Below are 20,467 nucleotides of genomic sequence, written 5' to 3'. Positions count from 1 at the left end.
GATGCTCCTGGCGTTGAAGTAGACACACTTCAAACCAACTTCTCGCTTGCCGGTGCAGTCTTGCATCCCCGAAACTTGATTTTGGACTTCCCTACTCTCAACCTTTTCTATACTTGAACTACAATTTTGGTTCCCATCCCCCTGCTGGATTAGTTTAAACCCATCCCAATAGCCTTAGCGAATTTCCCCACCCCAGGATATTGGTACCCCTCTGGTTCAGATGAAGATCATCCTGCCTGGTCTGGCAGCATCTGTGGAGAGAAAGCAGAATTAAAGTTCCGGGTCCATTGACCCTTCTTCAGAGCTGATGGGAGCTAGGAAAAGGCTGATATTAATGCAGAAGATGGAAGAACAGCATTGCATTTTCCACTTGTGAACTCTTCAGCCTTCTGGACTCAATGTTGAGTTCTATAATTTTAGGGTTGAGCATCTTCTCCCATATCCTTACCCCAAGGCATAGCAGGCCTTGTCATCACATGGGCTGCCACGATGCACAACCCATTGTTAGCTACTAGTAGTCCCTATTAACAGCTGTTCATTCTCCCAGGCTGACCTTTATCCAGTCCTTTGCCCGTCCAACTGTGTTTTTCTCTCTGAGTTCTATCTCAACCTATCGTTTACTCCTCCCCCTACCTTCACCCATCTTCTGCATAAATAGTTACCATCAGTTCTGAAGAAGGGTCATTGGACATGGCATGTTAATTCTGCTTTCTCTCTCCACAGATGCTATCTGACCTGCTGAGCTTTTCAAGAAATTTCTGTTTTTGTTTCTGATTCCCAACATCTGAAGTTCATTCAGTTTTGTTTTTGTTTTGAAGTTGCATTACAGCGGTGTTGCAATTGCAATTGAAAGATCAATACATTTAAGTCCATGTCTGCTGAAGATATACCTCTCCTTCAAGATTGAAAATCCCTTTGCACTTTGCTCCCACTAGGGATACAATGTTAAGAAGTACTTACGCTTTTCTGAGTTAAAACTGGAAGATTATTGTTGGCATCGAACACATTTATCTCTACTACTGTACTGGAGGACAATACTTCCAATCCGCTATCTCTTGCTTTAATGGTTAAAGAGTAAGATTTGATGGCCTAAAACAAAAATAAAAATCAGTCAGAAAACATGATGTAATTTGTAGAAATAAAAGCCATCAACCTTTTATCAATAAAAGAAGTAGTAGTAACAAGCCCAGCTGTTGCATGAGTTGGAATGCATTTGTTTGCTTTTGCATAAACCTCCTTAGTCTTTTTAAACTCCAAGGCTGTATAAGGTTTGATGCTCGGAGTTCATCCCTATCATTGATTTACCATATAAGCACCATCCAAACATAATAAATATAGGACACTAGACTGAACTTCTTCCACAATTACCCTTTGGCCCCCTCTTCCCCACCCCATCCCAATGAATTTGACTTAAATAGTGGGAAAAAATGAGCTCAAATGCGGACAGGCCAACCTTGATGCTTAGAGATTTGTTTTTTTCTCCTTTTACCTGGCAGGAGTAATGCTGACTGTTCCCTCGTTTCTGTAAGTAAATACTGCCCAAGCCTAGCTTTTGACCCATTTATAGATAGACTAGATTCCCTACGGTGCAGAAACAGGCCCTTTGGCCCAACAAGTCCACACTGACCCCCCGAGGAGTAACCCACTCAGACCCATTCACCTGCTCCCTACTAATGCATCTATCACTATGGGCAATTTAGCATGGCCAATTCACCTGACCCACACATCTTTGGAGGAAACCAGAGCACCCAGACTAAACTCACACAGACACAGGGAGAATGTGCAAATGTCACCCGAAGCTGGAATCGAACCTGGGTCCCTGGCGCTGCGAGGCAGTAGTACTAACCACTAAGCCACTGTGTCGCACCCCCCACATTTGTCTCTAAACTACACCTGTGTTTTCCCAGGACCATCCAGTGCGATATGATTATTGAGCTAGATAGTTGTAATGAGGATCTGTATTGTGTAGGTGGAAAGGACATAATCCTTAGGCCTTCCCTCTCCCCCAATTTGACCCCATTTATTTAAATTTCCTCAGTTTCTGCCAATGCCTACAAAATCAAGTTTTTGTCAGTGCTATAGCCTCAAGCAGTCTTTTTTGGGGATTCCAATGTTGTAAACAGTCTCTCAATTACCACTTCAGCACATAGGACCTCCCCTCCGATCCTGCCCTCTTCGTGCCAAATGATGGATGGCTCAGGAAAATACATAGACTTAGCCTCCTAACACGTTGTCCAAAAGAGGGGACTGATACTCATTGCAGTTTTAGACTAGAACGTGAATAGAAGAGTCTACTTTCTCCTCCAAATTCTTTTAGAAGTTCCTGAAGGAATGTCTGCTGATTTCACAAGGATACCAGGGGATTTCTCTGCTAATGGTTCCTTCTCATCCCCTAACCTCCAATCAATTCTACACGTTTCTGATTTTCCACCTACAGTTCCCAGGTTTCCTGGAATGATCAGGATTTTTGCAGAAGCAGTGGTTCCTTTCATGAGTGCTGCTCCCAGCAGCCTGGAGGGTGAAACAATCTCAATTTACCACCACAATGCATCTCCTCCTCATTCTGTCACCATTTCCTATTGGAGACATCTTCCATTCAACAACTTCAGCCCTCTCACTGTCAGAGTGAAGAGTGACCATGTGAAATAAAGTTGGGATGCTGCTAGAGCATCAGGATTTGTAGCACTCTTAGAATTTTTAAGAGGGAAGAGGATATTTCAATTTATTTCAGCTTCAATTTATTTCATCCTTGGTGTTCCCTTTTCCATGCTTTGGGTTTTCATTTTATTCACCTTCTCATGGGAGGTATTTTAATGCCTGGAGCATCTCATGCAGGAGATCAGGACCAAAAATCTTGAACTATGCTAAAAGACATGGGCATAAGAATTTACTACAAGCCCACAGGGACTTGTGCCAGGATCTGGATTGTGGGGAGGTTGTTAGGTGAGTGCATGGCAGTCCAAAGGCCCTGAACCCCAAAGATTGCCTAAAAGATATCTCAGAAAATGTAAAAGTATCTGCTTTCTAAGATCCATGTTTTGTTCAACCCTCAGGAAACTGTAGACAGGATGATTGATTATCTCTGCTTCCCAGGACAACTCCAAATTACAATTTTTGAGAAGATTTGTAGCTCAGTCTGAGGTTCAGGTTGTAAATTTGCTGGCTGAGCTGGAAGATTTGTCTCCAGATGTTTTGTCGCCATGCTAGGTAACATCATCAGTGAGCCTCCAGTGAAAAGCCAGTGTTATGTCCCGTTTTCTATTTATGTGTCTTGGTCTCTTAAGGTGGGTGATATCATTTCTAGTTCTTTTTCTCAGAGGTTGGTAACTGGGGTCAAAATTGCTGTGTTTATTGATCCTTCCATGGACTACCTAAAGTACACAAACCAGAGGCCCCCTCAGACTCAGTCTCACCACCTGGAACACCAACATACAGAGTAGCTAAGGAACTCCACCGAAAACTGAAATAACTAGTAGAAGACTCATGCCACTCCATTCACTCCACCCAAGAGTTCCTGAACACCAAGGACACCATGATAGAAGAGGACGAAATAATGATCTCCTTTGATGTAACAGCCCTATTCACATCAATTAACATTAGCACAGCCAAAGAAGCACTCCTGGACGAACAAAGGACACAAACACCAGATAGCACCAACTCCATCAGCAATGACAGCATCCTCAAGCTATAGACCTGTGCCTCACTACCCACTTCACCTTCAATGACAAGACCTCCAAACAAATCAATGAAACACCCATGGGATCACCAATATCGGGCTTTTTAGCAGAAGCAGCAATGCAGAGACTCAAACAGCCTCCCCATGATCCAACCAAAACTTTGGGTCCACTATGCAGATAACACCTTTGTCATCACAAAACTAAACAAATTAGAAGAAACTTATAACATCATCAACAAATCCTTACTGGCATAAATTTCACAAAAGAGGAGGAGAACAACAACAGACTCCCCTTCCTCAATGTCACAGTGGAAGAAACAGTTAATGGAGAACTTCAGAAAGCAACCCACACAGACCAAATACTTAACTACAGGAGCAATCATGCCGACACCCACAAATGGAGCTGCATCAGGACATTATTTAAGTGGGCCACAACACACTGCAGTACCCAGGAACTACAAGCAGCAGAAGAAAAATACTTATACAGCATATTAAAGAAGAATAGGTACCCGATAAACACAGTCCGCCGATTCCTAAATGACAAACCCAACAAGCATACACAACCCCCCCAGAAACTCTAGCCACATTACTATACGTCAAAAACATCTTTGAAATTACTACCAGACAGCTCTGACCCCTTGGCATCATGATAGCCCACAAACCTACCAACACATTTAAACAGCAGCTGATTAACCTAAAGGATCCAATACAAACAACCAGCAAAATGAATGTCATTTACAAAATACTGTGCAAGGACTGTAACAAACACTACATCGGATGGACAGGCAGAAAACTAGCCACCAAAATACATGAACCACTATCACTAGTATCCTTACACACAAATGAAGAAGGACACCACTTCGACTGGGACAACACATCCATCCTATGACAGGCTAAACAGAGACACACACAGGAATTCAAACTGGAATTCCATCCAGAAACCCATCAATTTGGACTCCATTTACCAACCTCTGAGAAAAAGAACTGGAAATGATATCACCCACCTTAAGAGACCAAGACACATAACACCAGCACTTCACCGGAGGCTCACTGATGATGTAATCTAGCATGACGACGAAACGTCTGAAAACAAACTTTCCAGCTCAGCAAGCAAACTTACAACCTGAACTCCAAAATGTTGTTAAAAGCCCCAGTATACTGACAATTTTCTAAAAATTGTTCAGATGTCCCAGTTTTCAGCTTTTCTCTTTTGGGCCAACCTGATGAATGGACTTTGGTAATCAGACAAAGAGACCTTGGTATATAAGTGTTGATTTATTTATTATCTTTCAGAGTCTGAGGATTTGAAGATTCCAAGCAATTTAGGTATCCAGGACCATGAATACCTTCTGTCTCCAGTATCAGCACAATAAATATGGTAATTGTGAAATGACAGTTCGGAGGGAATCTAGATGGGAGGCCTCAGTGAGAGGTGGAAGGAGCTCTGTTCAGCATAAAAGGAGTGAAGTGAATGATGGAGGAACAGGGATGAAATTAATGAAGGATGCAGAGAAAGGAAATAGTTTGAGAATGGCCTTATCTAAGTACATTCGGGACAAACAGGAATATTCCCTTCTCACCTCCTCAACTAAGTCACAATATGGGTACCTTGCTATTTGGCATGGGTGACTGTTGGAGAAGCCCCTTAATTGTTCCTTAGGAGCTAGGTCACCTGACACCTGTCCTTCTGCAGGTCAAATGGCACTTCATTGTGGCATCACATTTTATGTCAGTGCCTCACCTGCCAACGTGCTCCAGGAGGGGACATTAAATCCTACCAAATATTTAGATCATTAACATTGGCATTTATAAACTCTTTTATCAAATATAAACAACATAAGCATTTTGCCATTTGAGCCTGTTACATTACTCAATTGAAATCATGGCTGACCTGTTGAGATTGTGATTACTGTAAAAGCATTACTTCTAATTACATGCAATTTCTTACATTAAAGTTAGATTAGATTCTCTATAATATGGAAACAGGCCCTTCAGCCCAAATCGACCCTCTGGAGACTAAGCCACTTCCCTTTGATTAATGCACCTAATACGATGAACAATTTAGCATAGCTAATTCACCTGACCAGCCCATCTTTGGATTATGGGAGGAAACCAGAACATTCAGAGACCCACACAGACATAGGGAGAATGTGCAAACTCCACACAGACAGCCAACCGAGGCTGGAATTGAACCCAGGTCCTTGGTAGCATGAAGCAGCAGTGCTAACCACTGAGCCACTGTGCAGCCCATTTTTTTTTACAATTTGAATGTTTTAGTGATTCAGAAAGGTAACAATTTCCTACATAATGTTCTTTGATTCATACATAATATATACCTCGTAGTCCAGGCATTTTTCAAGAAAGATGGATCCAGTTTTTGAATTAATATTAAATACATTTGATGGGATTGCAGGACTTTGAGAAACAATTGAATATGAAACCTGTCCATTCCCAAGCCTTGGATCATCAGGATCTTTTGCTTCAACTTTCAAGATTTCTTCTCCTAAAGCATAGAATATGGAATATGAGTAAATTAAGATTTAACCTAGAAATAATTACTGCCCTAATCACATGGCAAGAAGAGATATACTAGTTAAAATGGAAGATGTTGGAAAAGCTTAACCAACATTTGGCCACGAAGATGCAAGGTTGACTGTCTCCTCCTGCTGGGTTGCTCCTGAAAAATTCAACTCTTGTCTTTCAGATGTTGAATATTGTTGCATATTTGGCAATTTTTGCTTTTGTCTCAGATTTCTTGCACACGTGTTACTTTTCATGCTTTTAGCGTGTAATTAATTGCTGTGATCGTTGTATGCTCAGGACGTTGGTGGGTATGGAAGGTTTGAGTTATAAAAGAAAGGCTGGATAGGCTGGGACTTTTTTCACTCGAGCATAGGAGATTGACCTAAAAGAGGTTTATAAAATCATCAGGGTACAGATAGGGTTACTGGTAGGGTGCCTTTTCTCTAAGATGGGGGATTTCAAGACTACTGGGCATATTTTTAAGGTGAGGGGAGAGAAATTTTAAAAAGACATGAGGGGCAAATGTTTTACACAGCGGGTGGTTTGCATGTGGAATGACCTTCCTGAGAAGGGGGTGGTTGTGGGCAGGTTACAATGTTTAAAAGACATTTAGATAATTACATGAATAGGAAATGTTTGGAGGGATATAGGGCAGGAGTAGGCAGAAGCAAACCCATATAAAGGTGTCACTTTAATTCAATTTGTTAAGTTGAATGAGTTATTGTTTCAAGTTACATATTGAGACCTGAGTGCCCAACCCAAAATTAAATCTGCAGGGAAGTTTTGAAGCAGTGCTGCATTGGTGCTTACGCCCTATCTGCCTGTTCAAAGAAATTAGGAAATTGCACTGGTCTGTCATGTAAGTTAATGTCGAAGAGTGTGGTGCTGGAAAAGCACAGCCGGTCAGGCAGCAACCGAGGAGCTGGAGAATCGATATTTCAAAGTTAATGTGCTAATTGGCTACAATGTTTGCATAAAAAGACCAAAGCTCACAAAACAATTTTCTGGATCTGAATTACTCATGATTATTCTAAAAGGTGCAATGATGTACAATATAAATGTTTGTTTTAAATGAAATCTCTGACTCCTTAGCACTTGAGATTGCTATAGTACCAACAGAGGTCACCACTCCCATGCAGCTCGGGCTGGAGAGCTCCTAGCTATTTGATTAACTCTCAGTGGTGGGACTATCTGCCAGATGGAGGCAGAAAATTTGCATTAAATTGATTAAAGCTCCTCTAAACATAAAATGGCTTCAGGCTTAGGTCCCAGAGCAGGGATGAGCTTGTCTTTGACTTTTTCAGAAAGACCAAGTACTCCAGCACCTCATTAAATCCAACCCATTCTCAATCTGCACCCTCTCAATCAAAACCTTTCATAATGATAAACATCTCTATTAGGTCATCCCTCAGCCTTTTCTCTTTCTTTGATTTGTTGCCCATTCGCTATTGCCCTTGAACTGAATGGCTTGATAGGCCACTTCAGAGGATAGTTATGTGTCAAACACATTGGTGTGGATCTGGGGTCACATGTAGGCCAGACGGGGTAAAGAAGCTTAATGTCCTTTAGTAAAAGATATCTCTATCATAGAGTCATACAGCATGGACACAGACCTTTCGGTCCAACCAGTCCATGCTGAACATAATCCTAAACTAAACTAGTCCCATCTGCCTACTCCTGCCCTATATCCCTCCAAACATTTCCTATTCATGTACTTATCTAAATGTCTTTTAAACATTGTAACTGCGCCCACATCCACCACTTCCTCAGGAAAGTATTCCACATGCAAATCACCCTCTGTGTAAAACAATTGCTTCTCATGTCTTTTTTAAATTTCTCTCCCCTCACCTTAAAAATATGCCCAGTAGTCTTGAAATCCCCCATCCTAGGGAAAAGGCACCCTACCAGTAACCCTATCTGTACCCCTGATAATTTTAATAACCTCCTTTAGGTCAACTTCCTATGCTCTAGTGAAAAAAGTCCCAGCCTATCCAGCCTTTCTTTATAACTCAAACCTTCCATACCCACCAACCTCCTGGTTAAATCTCTCCTGAACCTCTCGAGCTAAATAATATCATTCCTATAACTGGGTGGCCAGAAATGGACACAGTGCTCCAGAAGCAGCCTCATCAATGTCTGTACAAACTCAACATGACATCCCAATTGTTGTACTCAAAAGGTCTGAGCAATAAAGATAAGCATGCTAAATGCCCTTTTTAACACCCTGCTATCTGTGATGCAAATTTCAAATAATTATGCACGTGAACCCCATCCTTGCTCAATTTATTGCAAGCTAATTATAAATAAAGACATGTTTGCCAACCCATTTATTTTCTGAATAAATGGGGAAGAACATAAAAACAATTATCTACTTTAGAATAAAATCATACCTGGAGCTGTATTTTCCAAAACATTAACAGGTTTTACTTCTGTGAATTCAGGAGGATTGTCATTAATATCAATCACTAAAATTTTATATAGCATGTGTTCATCTAGGTATTGCAGAGTGTCTTTCTCCAGAGCCTCGACTTGAAACTGAATATGGAAAGTAATTGATAGAATTAATTATTATTCAAAAGTTAGCACTGTACAATTTAAAACAAAAAGGTATTGATCATATCTATGGCTTAGGTTTTAAAAAAACTAAAAATTGATGCCAAAGTCAGAAACCAGCAAATTTCTCGACCATATATTTAATGTTTGATTTTGTTGTCATGAAATTATTTTAAAATACACCGTTAATGCAGGCAGTACATCTATTCTCCTGCTTTTATGCTCAGGCATTTTATTCACAAAATGCCAGCCTTAGTTCTGTATTGACATCCTTATCATTGAATCAGATATGTTGTGGATTCAAATTCCACTTCAAGCCAAGAGCACATCATCTAGGCCAGTAATAAAGGACTATTGGAATATACTGTATTGTTACAAAGTGTTGCCTTTTGGATGAGGTGTTTAATAAGACTAGCTGAATTCTCAAATGAGTTTAAAGAATCTCATACTAGGAGGTCTGTAGTCCAATGGACAGAGACGTTGAGCCAGAACTCTGATTTCATGTTTTCCATTCCAGGACTTGATGGCAAAAAAAGTTGCATTCTTAATGTGGCCAAACAGATTAAGTATCTGATTGTAACTTCTTCTGATGTATGCCAATGGCAGTTCACAAGAGTGGGAGAGATTCCTGGCCAGCTATATAATGGAAAATAAAAATAGAGCCTCGAGCATCACTATTCATATTTCTGCTCTACAACTGAAAGTCTCATTGTCACATCAACTTGGACACCTTGGGAAAGCTAGCTGTTTCAGTTGGCTAGACACCTGGTGTGGAGTAGATTGGTGCTAACACTATGAGGTTTCCTAATCCAGGTGGATTCAGGGTCAACCTTGACCTACCTGTGGTAGAGGTCCTGGTGCTGTGGTTTGACCTGCCTTCAGGCAGGGAACAAGAGAAAAACAAAAATCTCTCACTGTAGAATGATTTATCCCAGAACAAACACAAGCTCAATCTCATTATCTAGCTGTTTATTACATTGCTGTTTGACAGATATGGATGTGCAAAAATCAAATTGGCTGCTGTATTTCCTGCATTATAGCAGCGACTACAACTGTAAAGTAATTATTTGGCTGGGAAGCATTCTGGGACATCCTAAAATTGCAAAATTGCAAAAGCACTGTGTAAGTGTGTACAATGTCAATTCTTCTTACTGAGAAATCCATAAATGGTTACATTTCTTACGTAACCCTTACAGATTTCTTACTCCTGCACATTTTATGTTGGCCAATTCAGAATAAACACAAGTAAGATAAAGCACCCAATATGCACACATCGAGCCACTCAGTAATACTGTTGCTAAAGAAAGTCAAATGGCAATAGTTTGTACCATCAATTCCTTTGTTTTTTCACGATCAACTTTGTGATTGATGTATATTTGTCCACTTTCACTATCAATTGAGAACAAGCCTCTCTCAGGTTCAAGGTCCACTCCCTGGCCCTTCATTGTAAACAACACTGTATGGTTTTGTGACCGGTCATTGGAAACCTGCAACAGGAAATAAGCCACAATTGTTACTAATTATCACTTTCTATACTGAACTTGAGCATTGCTACATAATGTCAAAGCTTTTTGTCTTTACTGATGAAATACTGTAAACTTCAGACATTTAATAACCTTATGGATTGTAATAATCAGTAATAACTCTTTCTGGAATAAATTGTTTCTTCAGATGAAAAGGACAAGGAAAAGCTATTATAAAGGAATTGAAAGCCATTAACGATTGCTGGGAAAAAGGAATTGAAGCAACATAAACAAACTGTTTTAACATTACTTGATAATTAGCTGCCTTGTGACAAATGGGCAATTATGATTGCCTGCAGAAGAATTTAAGAGTTTAATTGCAGGCCAGAGTTTGTTTTAAACAGACAGCTAATACCGATTGTAACAAGGAACAGAGAAGCTTGGCTGCGAGCAGCGGCTTTTACTTCCGATAAGAAAGCAAGCTACAGACTTGGTGACTTCAGAAGTGTCTGAAATAATGCCACACCACAAACTCACTAAGCCAGAAAATCCTATAAGAATTCAATCTCAGGATTCTTCAGCAGCAGAAGTCTGGAGAACCACAGTGCACAAGGATTGAACCTTGGACGTTTCCAGAGACAGTCACTATCAGTTTGAATCGTAACTCAACTCCACCATTAATCAGGTAAGCTAAGTTGGGTTATGAGACTTAACTTGCTTACTTGAGGGGTCTTATTTTGGTTGCTACATGCAATTAAGTTTAAATAGCTATTTCAGTATATGATTGTCTGTGAAATTTCTTAATAAAGTATAAAAATATTTTTCATGAATTTCTGACAGTTACTCTACATGAAATGTTAACTCTGTTCTTGTTGCTACAGATGCTGCTGGATCTACTGAGTGTCTGTAGCATTTTCAGGTTTTATTTAAGTCATATTAGCTGGAGGGTTTCTGGCATCATTCTCACAGTCAGACAGACGACATTGCATATAGTTATTGAAATGCTTCCAAAGAAAATCTGCCATCGTTAGCCAAGTTTTAAAACGTCATTTTCATGATTTGGCTTCTCTTAGGCACTTCCAACCACATAAAAGATACACCAGAATTTCAGAATAGTGAAATATTCCAAGCTCTGCATTGATTATTAATTGCCCATTTAACAACATTAACAGGTCTAAGGATTGGTGAGTAGCCAATGGGAAGACCACACGCTAGATTTTTTAAGCCTCTCAGTTATCAAATTCACCAGCAGGTGGTGGTAAAATCCAGCCCAGACTTGCAATTAATAGACACAGTTATATTGACTTGGAATTCTCTAGCAGGTGTGGGGAATTATGATCTGTATTTCACCTGTATGTGATTTTTGGGATCAATGGAATTTATCCATGTTTTTATAAAAGACAGAAACAGACAAGTCTGCCTTATTGATCTGCATCATTGTTTATGCTCTGCGCAGAGCTAGAGTCGAACCAGCTAAGGACACCGATGATCTTTAAATGTTCCAGAACTAATGCAACACAACCAGACACCAGAGTAGTGCCAGATATAAGTTGAGCAATTTGGATGCAATACGAAATGAAGTCAGGCATCAGTTATGATAGTAAGCTTATTCATTACCTTCAAGAAAGTAACCAGGATTAAATAAAGTTAATAACCTATATCATGCTAATTAATTTGTCAGACATTGATTGAATCAATACTTAGATATAAGGCTAAAAAAATTCAGACATCGATCCCACTCATAAAACTGTGAACACAGAGACAAAGTACATAATTTAGAGTGATAGTAATGTTGAAAGTATTCCAACTGACAGTTCTTTTCATTATCTATATTGCAGCTGTAAAGACAAGGATTTTGATTTTCCTCACATATTCATACTTGCCTTCATTGCCTTTTTAGGGAAAGGTCCCATATCTTCTTCTACAAGTTTGAAAGTTGCAGAAATCCATCTTCTCTTTTCACGATGCAACACTACTGGCCGTTCTGCTCCTACTCTGCTCAGATCCTAAAATTCAATTTCAATTTTGCATTTTAGTACCTAACACTGATCACCATGTCAAATAGCTCAATAGATTTGGTAGGTTCCATTTTGAAGAGTTAATTTTACTTCAGACCTAACTAGTTAGAAACCCTCCTTACAGTAAAAAAAATCAATATACTTGAATGGTAAATTGTACTCAGGGTAATTTTTTAATGGTAAATTTTTGCCACTCATGTTCTGCACGATTAATATTCAATCTTACAATTTCTTTGTAACTGAAAGACACCCTTGAAAACATCTGCATGCATAAGTTAAATTAGTAACTTCATCAATAATGTTATATTGTAAAATTACTAGATTTACAGGGCAAGTGGGGGATAAGGCATTGTGGATAAACCATGTACTGAAGGTTTCAGCATACAGTTTCTTGAGCCAGTTTCATGGCACACAGTTAAGAGCCCATGAGATCCAGGACAATTTGGTAAATTGGAATCAAAATTAGCTAAGAGGCTGGAGGCAAAGTATGATACTCACAGGATGTTTTTTGCAACTGGAAGATATGTACAGTGGCAAACCATTGGGCTTGATTCTGGGTCCCTTGCTGTTTGTTTTGTATGTTAAAAATCTAGATTTGATTGTAGGAGGTATGTTCATTAAGTCTACAGTTGACATGAAAGTTATAGAACATAGAACAGTACAGCACAGAACAGGCCCTTCAGCCCACAATGTTGTGCCGACCACTGATCCTCATGTATGCACCCTCAAATTTCTGTGACCATATGCATGTCCAGGAGTCTCTTAAATGTCCCCAATGACCCTGCCTCCACAACTGCTGCTGGCAACGCATTCCATGCTCTCACAACTCTAGCCCTCCAGTCCAGGCAGCATCCTGGTAAACCTCCTCTGAACCCGCTCCAAAGCATCCACATCTTTCTTATAATTGGGCGACCAGAACTGGACTCAGTATTTCAAGTGTGGTCGAACCAAAGTTTTATAGAACTGCAATAAGATCTCATGACGCTTAAACTCAATACCCCTGTTAATGAAAGCCAAAACACCATATGCTTTCTTAATGTGGGATATAGGTGAATTAATGTTATTTCTGCAATTATAAGTTCTGAGACAGAGGATTGTTTCTCGGCTAAGAGCTGAGTTAACCAAGAATGGGAACTACATAGAGGAAGTATATAATCCGTTTAAAAAAAATGGTATGTTAGCATGAGACGTGATTACAAAACAATGGTAGGAATACAGGCACTAGATAAAATGCTGTGAGGAGACAAGTAGGTTTCCCACTTGTACAGACACACAGGAACAAACCCCAATTAAAAGGGCTTAGTGATAAGATGCTGTGACGGGCAGCACAGATGGAGGGAGTAGATAATGGTAAGCAAAGGATGGGATGACGTCAAACGACCTTATGGGGCCAGAGATAGGCATTTGTCACGGACAAGGCCGGATAAACAGAAGTTGTGGGATCAGTCTTAGGGAAATAAGTGATGTAAGCGGGGTGGGGGGGGCAAACAATGAAATAAGAAAAAATATGTAGGGACTCAAATTATATAAATATCGAGCGTTTGTCGAATTCGGTGTGTGTTTTGTCCCTGCCTTGTGACATCACACCCACTTGCACGTGTAAAATAAATGACACTACTGTTTCAGATTTTTGTCTCGGACTGAAATTATTGAAGTGAGTGAGCTTTGTTTCTCTCCTGTCAATGTCCTGCTGCAGCCTACAACAGCCCTCTATATTGTTAATGGCACCTCCAACTTTTGTGTCATCTGCAAACTTGCTGACCCATCCTTCAATTCCCTTCATCTAAGTCATTAATAAAAATTACAAACAGTAGAGGCCCAAGGGGAGAGCCTTGTGGAACACCACACATCATTGACTTCCAGGCAGAATATTTTCCTTCTACTACCACTCGTTGTCTTCTGTTGGCCAGCCAATTCTGTATCCAGACAGCTATGTTCCCCTGAATCCCATTCCTCCTGACCTTCTGAATGAGCCTACCATGGGGAACCTTATCAAATGCCTTGCTGAAGTCCATATACACCACATCCACAGCTCGACCCTCATCAACTTTTCTAGTCACATCCTCAAAGAACTCGATAAGGTTTTTGAAGCATGACCTGCCCCTCACAAAGCCGTGTTGACCGCATTTCATCAAGCCATGCTCTTCCAGATAGAAAGGATTCTGAGGGATAGGATTTATGACTAACACCTTGCAGATGACAGACGTGAAACTTACTGGTCTGTAATTGCCGGGGATTTCCCTATTTCCTTTCTTGAAGAGAGGAATTACATTTGCCTCTCTCCAGTCCTACCAGTTTTATGGTATGATAAAAGCAAGAAGAAAAGCCTCAGACTATAGGATGATATAGATGGACCGGTCAGATGGACTGAAATACAATTCAATCCTGAAAAATGTGAGGTAGTGCTTTGGATGCACTAACAAGGCAAGTGAGTACATGTTGATTGGTAAAACCCTTGGAAGTGCAGAGGATGAAAGGAACACCTGTGTACATGTCTACAGAACCTTGAAGACACAAGACTAATGGATAAGTTGATTAAATAGTCATTTGGGATACTTACCCTTTATTAGTTAAAACATTGAGCACATGAGCAAGCAGATTATGATGGAGATGTATATAATGTTAGTAAGGCCACAGCTGGCATGCTATGAGCAGTTCTGGTCACTGCTCTGTATGAAAGATATGATTGTACTAGAGACGGTGCAAAGAAGATTCACCAACATGTTGCCTAGGCTGGAGTGATTCAGCGATTGAAGAGAGACTAAATAGACTGGAGTTGTTTTCTTTCGAGCACAAAAGGCTGAGGGTCACCTTATTGAGGAATACAAAGTTATAAGGGCCATTGATGGGGAAAAAGCTGTCTCCTTATTAGAGAGTTCAATAACCAAGGATCAAAGTTTTAAGTTAGCAGCAGGAGGTTTAAAGAGATTTTAGGGGGAATAAAACGGTGTCTGGAATTCACTACCTAAAAGGGTTGTTTGTAGAGGCAGAAACTCTCAAAACATTTAGATGAGCACTTGCCATAGCATACAATGCTGCAGACCAAGTGCTGGAAAATGGGATTAGAATAGACAGATGCTTAATGGACGACACATACAAAATAGGCCAAAGGGCTTCCTTCTGTGTTGTAAGAACTATGATTCCATGATGCTACTGAAAAAGGGCATCTTTTATGATATAATTGTGGATGGCATCATAGACAGTGTAGATGATATCAGACAATTACAAATGGATATTGATAAGTGAATGGACAAAACTATAGCAGATTAATTTAAATGCAAGCAAGTGTGAGGTTATCCTTTTTGGACTGAAAAAGCATAGATAAGGGTATTTTCTAGATTAGATTCCCTACGGTATGGAAACAGGCCCTTCAGCCCAACAAGTCCACACCGACCCTCCAAAGAGTAACCCACCCAGACCCATTTTCCTCGGACTAATGCACCTAACACTATGGGCAATTTAGCATGGCCAATTCACCTGACCTGTACAGCTTTGGATTGTGGAAGAAAACGGGAGCACTCGGAGGAAACCCACACAGACACAGTGAGAATGTGCAAATTCCACACAGTCACCCAAGGCTGGAATCGAATTCAGGTCCCTGGCACTGTGAGGCAGCAGTGCCAACCACTGAGCCACCATGCCACCCCAGAGCTACCATGCTGCACCAGTATGAAGATGGTATGAAGTTAAATGCAGTGCATATCCAAAGAGACTTGGAGGTTCAGGCACATGAGTCTTTAAAATGCCATGGACTGGTGCAAAAAATAATAATCAAGAAAGCTAATGAAAAACTATCCTAATACCTAGAGTACTTGAATACAAGGATGCCAATTTTGTACGGCAGGTATACAAAAGCTTGATTAGACCTCACTGTGAGCAGATCTAGGCACCACATCTTAGGAAGGATATATTGGAGGAGTACAACATGGTTTACAAGAATGATACCTGGACTTCAGGATTTATGTTACGTGTAGTGATTAAACAAAAAAAAAAGACCCATTTTAATCTAGAATTTCAAAGATTAAGGAGGGATGTGACCAAAGTCTTCAATGTAATAACATGAAAAGATAGGATAGATAAAGAAACTATATCCACTGGTTGGAGAGTCGAAAACTAGGGGGTATAAATTAATTAGAAGATAGTGAGGTCTGCAGATGCTGGAGATCTGAGTTGAGTATGTGTTGCTGGAAAAGCACAGCAGGTCAGGCAGCATCCAAGGAGCAGGAAAATTGATGTTTCGGGTTGGAGCTCGATGAAGGACTCCGGCCTGAAACATCAAAGTTCGTGCTCCTCAGATGCTGCCTGACCTGCTGTGCTTTTCCAGCAACACACTCTCAACACGGCATAACTTAATTGTTTAATACACAAAGGGAGTTAGAGGTTTGGAACTCTCTTCAACAAATGGCCATTGCCTCTAGATCAATTGCTAGTATTAAACCTGAGGTAGATCATTTTTGTTAAGCAAAGGTATTCATGGATATAGACCAAAAGTAGGTATATGAAGTTAGGCGCAGATCAGCCATGATCTTATTGAATGGTGTTACAGGTTCAAGAGGTTGAATGGCCTTCTCCTATTCCCATATTCTTATATATGAAAGTTGGCAGGTCTGCAATTCCAAATTTAACTTTGTTGAGTCTCTTTAGCTTTATCACCCATCGGACTGATCTGCCCCTCTTCAGTGCACAGTCCACTCAGTTCCAAATAGAAATAGCAATTGAGGTCCAGGGAGTTGGCAGAGGATACTGCATTACAGAGAGGTGCATTATTCAGCTGGCAGAAAGATTCTTTCAAAATGTCCACATTATCACTGCTGATTGGACAGGATGGAAGCTGACCCTATTTTGTGACTGTTACCACCCCTGAACAACAACTGAAACAAATAAAATTAACCAAAAAGGATGAAATATTTGCTTCTCTTGCCATCATGTCCAGGAAACCACACCTCAAACTGGAAATTTTAAGATAGCAACAAGAAGAATTGAAATAAAAATAATGGTCCAGATATAAAAATAATGGTCATTATTCCAGGGTAGATACATGCTCATAGAATCCCTACAGTGTGGAAACAGGCCATTTGGCGCAACACGTCCACACCGACTCTCTGAAGAATAACCCACCCAGGCCCATTCCCCTGCCCTATTAATCTACATTTCCCCTGACTAATGCACCTAATCTACACACTCCTGAACACTATGGGCAATTTAACATGGCCAATTCACCTAACCTGCACATCTTTGAACTGTGGATGATTACAGATTTTTTTTTATTCATTCACAGGATGAGGGAGTCACTGGCTTTTATTGCCCCTAGGGCAGGTAAGAGTCAACCACATTGCCGTGAGTCTTGAGTTATATGTAGGCCAGACCAGATAAGGACAGCAGTTTCCTACCCTAAAGGGGATTAGTGAATCAGATGGATCTTCCAAAAATCAATTCCTTATCATCATTGACTCTTAATTCTAGATATTTATTGAATTCAAATTCCACTATCTGCCAGGGCAGGATTCAAACCCAGGACATTACCTGGGTCAAGGGCCCAGTGATAATAGTACAAGACCATTGCCTCCCCCGCTATTAGGCTGTCAGGGATTAACAACTAATAAACTAAGTCTAATATGAAAAGATGCAATATTTTGAAGCTGTCACAACACATTGGATAGTGCATTGGAAATCAAGACTCACCTGTTCCTGGATTCTTCTCAAAAAAGTGAAAAATTATTTAAATTATCTGATTTTACCTGTTTAAGTTAGGTTAAAAGGCTAAGCTTTTTTTGTTTTTCATCAACAAATATTGCAATCAAGGTGTTTTAACCAATGGCAAGGAAAAAACTAATAACTCTAAACTTTTAAAATTCTTATGCACATATAACCAAACACAAAGAGACAAGGGAATAAAAGACAAAAATGCACAATTCCAGCAATTCAGACCTAAAATATCGATGAGTTATTTTCTTTAAGTTCCTTTCAATTCCTTTTAATTCTTTGATGAGTACACAAGATTGTGAGTATGCCAATTCGCAATCTTTCTTTCACTGTTTGAAAACTTATCATTTCAGTGTCACTGAAGATGGTTTGCCTCCTTTTTCTTTCAACAAGGGAATTTATGGAGAAAGCACTTCATAGAAAAATGATGAGTAAGAACTGCCACCAAGAGATTTTCTCTTACTTCTCCACATGAGATCAAGAGAGAAAAGTAGGGATTTTCACTGTGTATCTTTCAGTAGGCATTTGCCCAGGAACCAAATAAGCAGTTCCTGTAATACTGAGCCCACAACATTGGTCAATTGAGAAACTAATGAACAGATACTCAATATGCAAAACTCACGCACACACATACACACACACACAGCACTGTAGGTACAAGTCACAATGAGTTTCAGTAACTTGTTTTTAAAAACAGCAAAATCTTTTCCCAGTTTCTTTGGCTTTCTTTTCCACTTTCTTTAGTCCACAGAACAAAAAAAAAGTGGTCATTACTAAGCATAGAAAAAGATAAATAAAGGAAAGGTACAATGGTCATTTTCTAATCATTTTCTAATTGTGTTGATTTTACAAGGTTTAATGAGACATTGTTTCAGTGTTTCTTAACTCTTCAAGTTCAGGTAAAGGATATATAAAATTCACAATATCTTCACGTCAGTACAATAGAGAAACAAAGTATCGTAAAATAAAAACTCAACAGGGTTTCAAAGTGAGAATTTGCTCCAATGTTTTCTATGGTCTTTGGGCGCAATAGTTTATATTCATTGTGTAATTCCCAGTGCAGCAATAAATAAACAAAATGAATTTTTCAGGTCCTAAAAATAAAATTGTCTGTGTAAAGAAGAAGGATAATTTTCAGACAGTGCTTTGCTTGTAGGAAGCTGTGTCTGATGGCTGTATGCTATGTACAAAATTTGGAACTTTACAATCAAACGTCTGAAAATTGAAGCATTGAGCATATGTGCTCCCCACAAACCAAATTCAAAAGTGCAAAGTAAGAAAATTGGTCTCATTTAAAATGCTCTTTGTTTCCTTCATTTTCAGCATTTTGAAACATTGTTCTGTTTTAAAAATCTACAGTTATTAGAAGGTATCAGTGAAGCAAATGAGAGAACTTATATGGAAATGTTAATCGTTCTTAACTAGGTGAGATCTAATTCCAAAAATTGTAATAAAAGACATGGGATTTAATTTGATAAACATGTGTTATACGTGCTGCCTTGGTCCTGTGTTTGTACTTTCCTACCACGCATCACAAGGAACACAAGCAAAAGGTAATGTTGGGGTATTATAAAACTGAATACATTTTTCTTGTGTCAAGCGTATTTCACCTTTACATTGTGGTACTAACTTTTTAAAGAATATTTTGAGTTTTAGTGATACTACAATGTGAAGCCTACATGACGCAACATGTTTCTACAAATACGATATATCAAATCATATGTTAATAGCACAAAGTATTTACATACAAACAGTGCTTCAAATCAATTTTAACAATACATCTGTAAAGATGCATCAAACATCACTAAAAATGAATGATGAGTAAATTAAATTAGTACTTACTGCTGAGAAGGAAAGCACTAAGGCATATATTGCCAGCTCCATGTTTCATGAAGCACTGCAACAAAAGTGAAAGACTGGATTTTGTTTTTCAAATCACAAACAAGTGACGTATGTTCCAATCTGTCTATACATAAAGAAAGTAGGATGGTGAGGCTTGAAATTCTTGTTGTCAATAAGGGATTACTTATGATCAATTTGATCTGTTTTTTTAAACTTTATAATAAGAAGAAATGGATGGTGCAAATGGAAAAACATGCTCCAGGCACATTGCGCTTAACAGCATGACATTATTTACATTTTATACTTATCCCCAAAGATAATTAAAGCTAAAGCTTTTATCAAGTTACCTAGAATTTGAATTCCAAAGTACACATTGATCAAGAATTCTGATTTAGTAAATGTAATTTAACATACAAATAAATGTATTTGTATGGCCAGGGCTGTTTTCCCTGGAGCGTCGGAGGCTGAGGGGTCACCTCATAGAGGTTTATAAAATCATGAGGGGCATGGATAAGGTAAATGGACAAAGTCTTTTCCCTGGGGTGGGAGAGTCCAGAACTGGACGGCATAGGTTTAGGGTGAGGGGAAAGATATAAAAGTGACCTAAGGAGCAACTTTTTCTCACAGAGGGTGGTACGTGCATAGAATGAGCTGCCAGAGGAAGTGGTGGAGGCTGGTACAAATGCAAC

General features: G+C 39.5%; 1 protein-coding gene across 1 annotated transcript in view; it reads right to left on the bottom strand.

The window, feature by feature from the left end:
* Positions 1–19,849, bottom strand: part of LOC122560072 (cadherin-like protein 26) — an 84,252-nt gene extending 64,403 nt beyond the window's left edge. The window contains exons 1-6 of the mRNA XM_043710282.1: positions 19,779–19,849; positions 12,099–12,221; positions 10,081–10,239; positions 8,590–8,734; positions 6,013–6,179; positions 961–1,089 (exon numbers count right to left, since the gene is read on the bottom strand). Coding sequence (XP_043566217.1) covers positions 961–1,089; positions 6,013–6,179; positions 8,590–8,734; positions 10,081–10,239; positions 12,099–12,221; positions 19,779–19,820 — 765 coding nt within the window. The 5' untranslated portion in view covers positions 19,821–19,849. The remainder of the gene's footprint in view (positions 1–960; positions 1,090–6,012; positions 6,180–8,589; positions 8,735–10,080; positions 10,240–12,098; positions 12,222–19,778) is intronic.
* Between the last annotated feature and the right edge of the window lie 618 nt (positions 19,850–20,467).

Source organism: Chiloscyllium plagiosum, chromosome 20 (genome assembly GCF_004010195.1).
Source record: "Chiloscyllium plagiosum isolate BGI_BamShark_2017 chromosome 20, ASM401019v2, whole genome shotgun sequence".
NCBI classification, from domain to species: domain Eukaryota; kingdom Metazoa; phylum Chordata; class Chondrichthyes; order Orectolobiformes; family Hemiscylliidae; genus Chiloscyllium; species Chiloscyllium plagiosum.
This window is presented reverse-complemented; position numbering and strand designations above follow the sequence as displayed.